This window comes from Palaemon carinicauda, chromosome 25, assembly GCF_036898095.1.
Source record: "Palaemon carinicauda isolate YSFRI2023 chromosome 25, ASM3689809v2, whole genome shotgun sequence".
In the NCBI taxonomy this organism is placed as follows: Eukaryota; Metazoa; Arthropoda; class Malacostraca; order Decapoda; family Palaemonidae; genus Palaemon; species Palaemon carinicauda.
Genome location: NC_090749.1, coordinates 28,212,981 through 28,221,010, shown reverse-complemented (window position 1 = coordinate 28,221,010; position 8,030 = coordinate 28,212,981). Strand labels below are relative to the sequence as shown.

The window sequence follows — 8,030 nt, the reverse complement described above, 5'->3', positions numbered from 1 at the left end:
GGTGTACCTGTTGAGTCATCAGCAGCCAGTGCCTAGCTCTCTCTGATCCTACCTTGGGCGCTGATCATACGTATATATGGTTAGCCTCTAAGGCACTGTCACTGCTCCTTGGCTCTGCCATTCATGAACGACCTTTAAATCTTTAAATGTCCTTTCGAGGATGATATATCTAACTAAGATACAAAATAATGTTAAACAGTTTTACATATCATTAATTCGTTAATCCAGAGAATATAATGAACTTTATCTAAAGCTAAAAGAGACGAAATCCGATTCCTCTGAGTCCGGACGAGACAACCATCCTCAATTATTCAGAGGTTGGATTATTTTACTGCAGATAAAACATTTTGCTCATCACACGTTTTCGATAGATCACCTGTTTCTTCTCTCTCTCTCTCTCTCTCTCTCTCTCTCTCTCTCTCTCTCTCTCTCTCAGGCGGCAAGAGTCAAAATAAACCCAATTAGCCATAACCATGACCTACAGTATACATTCAGATAATCCCATTTCTAACAAAACTCGAAGGAAGTCAGTCAGTCATTCCCTGTATGAGCTTACAGCTGCGTACCTTCACTATTCCATGGAGATCGATTGTATTTATTTTTGGAGTATATAAATCCAATATTTCTGTCCCCTGTGCCATAACATCTGTCATTCGGAAGAAAGATATAAAAAAAAACTTTATATTATGATGTGACACTTCAGCATATGAAGAGTTTCCAATATATTATTTTGTTGTCTTTCTGTCTTGTTCATATTTTTCTTTCATTTTGTTGCATGTGTTTATTGGTGCACAAAAATAAATGTTGTGCAAAAACATTTTCCCGTTTATTGCAGAACAAAGGAAATAGATTTTCCTCCTACACATAGACGGAGACACACACGTGCGCACGCCTACATATATGCACAATGTACAGTATATGTAATCATGTAAATAATGTTAATGCATATATAATATACTGTATATACACATCTATCCATATTGTATGTATAAATACATATATACATACATACACACATACACACACACACATATATATATATATATATATATACTGTATAGACACACACACACACACACACACATATATATATATATATATATATATAGTGTGTGTGTGTGTTTGTGTGTATGTGTGAGTGTGTGTGTGTGTGTGCGCGTGTATGTGTGAGTGTGTGTGTTTGTGTGTTACCTTGGGGAGTTGTAGCGTCTGATAAAAAAGCTCTCCTAGAGATGTCATCTCCGGTGCACAAGAGAAGAGACGATGAGAGAGATTCATCTCTTGCCCTGTGGACAGAAGAGGAGGACTGTGGGGGGAGGGAAATGGAAGCCAATAAAAGGAAAGAAGAAAGGGTTGAACTCAATAGATCTTCCATAAGATAATATATTAAAAAAGAAGGTCATTTAGTCATGGAAATGTGGACCTAAGAAAACGAAGATAAAAATCCGGATTAAAGTGAGGAACATTAAGTAAGAGGAATAATGTTTAAACACGAATACTTAAACGGCCACAAGTAAATGATTTGCTAAAGAATCCACAAATACTACAACAATCGTTTCAGGTCAAACCTGAAGAAAAATAAAGTCGAGATTATAGATGATTTGGGTAAGATGATTTCCAATCTGAGCAATAACTTAAAGTCAGTCTACTATTTGAGTGTCATGGAAGCCAGGGGATAAATTGTATTCAACCATGAAACAATTGTATTATGAAAAGATATATCTTGAGAAAGTAGGTGATTCTTTTTTTCCTTTTTGTAATTTGGAACTGAAAATGGGTGAAGATTCCTTTAAATAATAATAGGGGATACTGTATAACTTTGAAATTCCATTTGTAATCATTGTGTTGGGAGATGGTTTGGATGATTCCATCGTTTCACAAAAGAAGAATTTTTTTTCTTAGAGAATTTCATGATGATGCAGCGTTAATGGGTGCGTATGCTTTGTTAATGCACGGTCCATTATTTTTATAGCATGGGTATCACTAATGAAGCGTGAGTAATTCCATTGAGTTTTCTGACTAATGTATGCAGAAAGAGAGAGAGAGAGAGAGAGAGAGAGAGAGAGAGAGAGAGAGAGAGAGATTCCTATTCACTCATTGATAGTCAGACCGACAAGCATAAATAGCATGTGGCCCCGGACCAGCGGATTGAAAACTCCGTGGTATATGCACTCTTACCGAACGGCATCCGCTATTATCTGTATTTCATCCGTACTCTCTCCGGCGATGGATATACATACATGCACACTTCTCTATGATAAACTACATTTCCATGTTTATTTGTTTTACTTCTTATTACATAATACATTTTTTAAATGGTTGCTTTAATTTCCTCTAAACATCGCAGAAAAAAAATATTCTATTTATTGTGAAGTTATTTTGTATAATTTTCAAAAACTGTGTTTCGTTATATCATTTTACTCTAAATAATAGCAAAGCTGTGTCACATGTGTATAACATCTTTATATTCATTGTAAATTGATTTTGCGATAGCGCAATAACCAAGATACATTACAGTCGTCGAAAGATAATATAATCTTCATTTTCATACCAAAAATCGTGCGCCTCCTGATAGCCTTCACTGACACAATGAAGAATCTGTTGGGTCAAAGTCAGGTCATGAAGTGACGAATGATGGGGAAGGTCACGTACTTCTACACCGTTATGGAAGTCAATAAAATCGTGAGGGAGATTGATGGAGAGAGGAAATACAGTAGACGGAAAGAAGGAAAGATTGGGAGGAGAAGTATCAAGAGTTAGATAAACGCAGAGGGAGGTCTTGGGAAGACGAAATAATTTATGTAAAATGAAAAAAACTAGCTCATGTAAAAAAAAATCAGAGGATTACGCAATTTTGTTCCTTTTGTCAGTCATTTTCAAACTTAAAGTTCTTGCTGTTACTTTCTATAAGACCTCCATTCGGACATGTGTTCCTCGTATCTCAAAATCCTCTGGTCCATTCCCTCTGCAGCAGATGTGATTGAAGTTTGATAACTTTTTTTTTTTTTTTTGACGAATTCCTCAATTATGATAAATACGAAATGAATTACGTAATATACTGTATTTCTGAGTAGATGATTATCATCTGAGAAATTTATTGAGTCAAGAATATTTTGTTTTTATTGTCCCATCAAGTTAACCAGTTAGTTAATCCCGTCTCTTTACAACTACAGCTTTCCTTTCAGGTCTCTGGAAAATCAAAGAATCTAGTAAACTAGTTCCACTTCACTTTTAATTTAGCAAATTCTTCTAACTATACAATCTGACAAACATCTCTGAAAATACAGGCACAGGAGATGATGATGATGATGATGATCATCATCATCATCATCATCATGAAATTTTCTATGGAATTAACTGATATCGTAAATCATTATACACTACACTTGCCATGAGGAGAGAGAGAGAGAGAGAGAGAGAGAGAGAGAGAGAGAGAGAGAGAGAGAGAGAGGTTTCATAAATTTTGATCCACCCATCACAGAAGTAGAATAAAGCGGGTTATTTTTATTAACTTATATCAAACTAGATAGATTTATTTCCTTAGCGTATCATCAACTGAATTATTCAATAGGACGCTTCATCTGACCTTTTGAATCTGTACAAATATACATTTGAATCCTTCTCTTATTTTCTATTAACAACAAAACTATTTACATATTATTCTCTCTCTCTCTCTCTCTCTCTCTCTCTCTCTCTCTCTCTCTCTCTCTAATCATTTGTTTGAATGAACTGACGCAAAACTCCTCAATATTACTTTTTCTTGGAAGCGAAAAATACCATAACTGAATGAGGGGTCCAGATTTCATAACAAGATCATATATCACAATCGTTAAAGGTGGTTCTTTTGCTTCATTTTCCATTGGATATTCTGGCAGTTTTCATTACTAGATTATCAAGTTTTATATTCCTTTAACATTACATGAACACACAGAAGTGTATATATATATATATATATATATATATCCATTATCTATTCCTTTAACATTACATGAACACACATAAGTGTATCTATATCCATTATCTATTCCTTTAACATTACATGAACACACATAAGTGTATCTATATCCATTATCTATTCCTTTAACATTACATGAACACACATAAGTGTATCTATATCCATTATCTATTCCTTTAACATTACACGAACACACATAAGTGTATCTATATCCATTATCTATTCCTTTAACATTACACGAACACACATAAGTGTATCTATATCCATTATCTATTCCTTTAACATTACACGAACACACATAAGTGTATCTATATCCATTATCTATTCCTTTAACATTACACGAACACACATAAGTGTATCTATATCCATTATCTATTCCTTTAACATTACACGAACACACATAAGTGTATCTATATCCATTATCTATTCCTTTAACATTACACGAACACACATAAGTGTATCTATATCCATTATCTATTTCTTTAACATTACACGAACACACATAAGTGTATCTCTATCTATTATCTCACGCACACACAAACACACAGACATACGATCTTGTGCCACTATTAAAAAATTTTCGGTAATGCGTATTTGGATCGCATACGTAAATCTCTCTCTCTCTCTCTCTCTCTCTCTCTCTCTCTCTCTACTTTATATAATTGTATCATTTAGATTTGAGAAAAAAGTTAATGTAAGCCTGGATGGTTAAACTGTGTGTTGTGTCTGTCTGTTGATCTTGGGTCATTCGAACATCGAACTCTTTATCAGCTGAAGTTTTGTCTCTTTAGAAATAAAAGTCTAAGGAAGTTCATAAGTAAAAAAGATTTCTTTCTTTCTGAGGAAGATTCAGTGATAACAAATCCTTTATTTTTAAAGTAATTCAATTGAGGGATTCAAATATGATTCTCTGCAACATCTGCGAAGTAAGAATTTATTGTTGCTTTGATAAAAGTTATTTCTTTTAAAGATATTCTTTCTGCTACAAATATCTCCTTGCTACTAAAACCTCTGACCATATTTCAAACGAAGCTCTGCAAAATACTCCGAATATAACAACATAGAAATATATATTCCTTTTCACAGGGGCTCATATTTTTCAGTTTTTCTCCCAGCAAAGAAAATAAATCATGAATTCTACACTTAAGAAGAGAGAGAAAAAAGATGGGCGGTTTTATTTAGTAAACAAATGTCCCAAGTCGTTGTATCATCCAAGTAATAGATAAAACACAAGCTCAGCATAGTAAGGAAATAACATTTTTTTCACGGTTTTTTCTTCTTTTACTTTAAAGTTTTCTTACTAAAAAAACCGACATTCTGAAAATAGGGCAATGGTGTATATATATATATATATATATATATATATCAACTTTGCCTTTATTCATAGTTTTTGGATGTATATTTGCATTCAAATAAAAACATTAATAACAATTAATGGATGTAGAATGAATGATAAGTCAATAATGTATCCCTTTACACTTAGAGTTGGGAGAGATATTAGTCACAATGCCCGCGTGTGGATGTGGGTGTGGCCGTGGGTGTGGGTGTGGTTGTTTGTGTGGATGTGTTTGGGGGTATGAGTGTAGATGTGTTTGTGGGTGTGGGTGTGGTTGTGGGTGTGGCTCTGGGTGCAGGTGTGGGCATGGGTGTGGATGTGTTTGCGGGTGTCTGTCAGTGTGGTGTGGGTGTGGATGTGTTGGTGGGTGTGGGTGTGAGTGTAGGTGTGGTGTGGGTTCAGGTGCAGGCAAGGGTGGTGATGTATTTGTGGGTGTCAGTGTGGTGTCAGTGTGGGTGTGGATGTGTTTGTGGGTGTGAGTGTGGATGTGTTTGTGTGTGGGTGTCAGTGTAGGTCCAGGTTGGGGCATGGATGTAGATGTGTTTGCGGGTGTCAGTGGGGTGTGGGTGTGGATGTGGGGTGGGATGTGGATTTTTTTGTGGGTGTGAGTGTTGGTGTGGGTGTGGGTGCAGGTGTGGGCATGGGTATGATTATATTGCTGGTGTCAGTGTGGTATGGGTGTGGGTGTGGATTTGGATGTGGATGCAGGTGTGGGCATGAGTATGGGGGCTGATGTGGGTGAGGGTGTGGATGTGTTTTTGGTGTGGGTGTGGATGTGGATGTGGGTGTGGGGCGGGATGTGGATCTTTTTGTGGGTGTGAGTGTTGGTGTGGGTGTGGGTGCAGATGTGGGCATGGGTGTGATGTGTTTGCTGGTGTCAGTGTGGTATGGGTGTGGGTGTGGATTTGGATGTGGATGCTGGTTTGGGCATGAGTATGGGTGCTGATGTGGGTGAGGGTGTGGATTTTTTTTGGGTGTGGGTGTGGATGTGGATGTGGGTGCAGGTGTGGGTATGGGTGTGGATGTAGGTCTGGGTGTGGATGTGGAGACAGGTGTGTGCATGGGTGTGGATGTGTTTGCGGATGTCAGTTTGTTATGTGTGAGGATCTGGGTGTGGGTGTGGATGTGGGTGTGGGGAATGAGTGTGGATGTGTTTGCGAGTATCAGTGTGGAGTGGGTGTGGATGTGTTTGTGGGTGTTGGTGTGACTGTGGATGTGTTTATGGGTATGGGTGTATATGTAGGTGTGGATGTGGATAGTGATGTTTGTGTGGGTGTGGACGTGGATGTGGGTGTGGGTGTGAATGTGTTTGTGGATGTGGGTGTGGGAAAATGGGTGTGGATTTGGGTGTGGATTTGGGTGTGGATGTGTTTGCGGGTGTCAGTGTGGTGTGGTGTGGATATGTTTGTTGGTGAGGGTGGGGATGTAGGTGTGGGCATAGGTGTGGTTGTGAGAGTGGGTGTGGGTGTGGACACATGTAGATGTGGGTGTGGGTGTGGATATTGATGTGGGTGTGGGTGTGAATGTGTTTGCATTTGTGGATTTGAGTGTTGGTATGGGCGTGATTGTGGGTGTCGGTGTTGGTGTGGGTGTGGGTGTGAATGTGTTTGTGTTTGTTGATGTGGGTGTGAGTATGGGCGTGGGTGTTGGTGTAGGTATTGGTGTGGGTGTGGATATGCTTGTTGGTGTGGGTGGGCATGTGGGCGCGGGTGTGGGTGTGTTTGTGGGTGTGGGTGTGCCCGTGGGTGTGGGGGTGTATTAGTAATTGAAACCAGAAAAAGCTTTAACTATTAAATTTGTTTTGCTTCTGGAATAAAGAAACAAAGGAAAATTCTTATATTAAAATGACTGAAAGTAAGACATGCCCGTGCCCTAGTGACAACTTCTACACACATACACACACACACACACACACACACACACACATATATATATATATATATATATATATATATATCGTAGTGCCCTCTGAAAAACTAAGATAGTTTCTCTTCGGCCAGACTGTCCTGCAGATAGTTTTCAGGAGAACAGCAGAAATACATTTATTTTTCTCCATTTACTGTTTAGTGTTGACACGTTTCCTCACTTTCCCAAACGAGTCTTTTCAACTCCAATTAACATCAAATCGTTTTATCTGTAGTTAAAAATATTCTGACGCCATTATAATTCGAATAATCTTGCTTTGTGTTCTCTTCGTTCTTCTTGAACATCTATGCAACATGAACTCTGATTGAAGCCACCTCATGTATTTCTGATATATTTTTGCAGTCTGCTTTCTTATATTTATGCAGTCTGCTGTCTTATATTATAGGCAAAATGTTGTATGTCATATTTCTGTAGCCGCTTCTCTCTCTCTCTCTCTCTCTCTCTCTCTCTCTCTCTCTCTCTCTCTCTCTCTCTCTCTCTCTGGAGCGACAAGTAACTGAATTTGATAGCGCCTTGTTGAATTCACAACTTTTTATATTTTGTGATCGGACCTGTGACATAAACAAAGTATACGAGTTAGTTTTTAACTGAGATATACATTTCATTATATAGGCTATAGAGTTAGTGTTTCCCATATGTCTATGTCTATTCATTTAACGCTCCTCTGGTGTTGTTCAAAATATCATGTTCAGGTTAAAGGTTAATTTGCTAGCGATAAGAGTGCCTTCATACTCTTGTTGGAAACACATGCTCTACTTTATTTTAAATCTGATTATTCTAGCTCCATTTCTTCCGTGTTAATTATCTTACTTA

General features: G+C 37.7%; 1 protein-coding gene across 1 annotated transcript; it reads right to left on the bottom strand.

The window, feature by feature from the left end:
- Positions 1-5,843: 5,843 nt before the first annotated feature.
- LOC137618956 (putative uncharacterized protein DDB_G0290521) lies at positions 5,844-6,353 on the bottom strand. The gene has a single exon (XM_068349158.1). It carries the CDS (start codon positions 6,351-6,353, stop codon positions 5,844-5,846), a length of 510 nt encoding a protein of 169 aa, XP_068205259.1.
- Between the last annotated feature and the right edge of the window lie 1,677 nt (positions 6,354-8,030).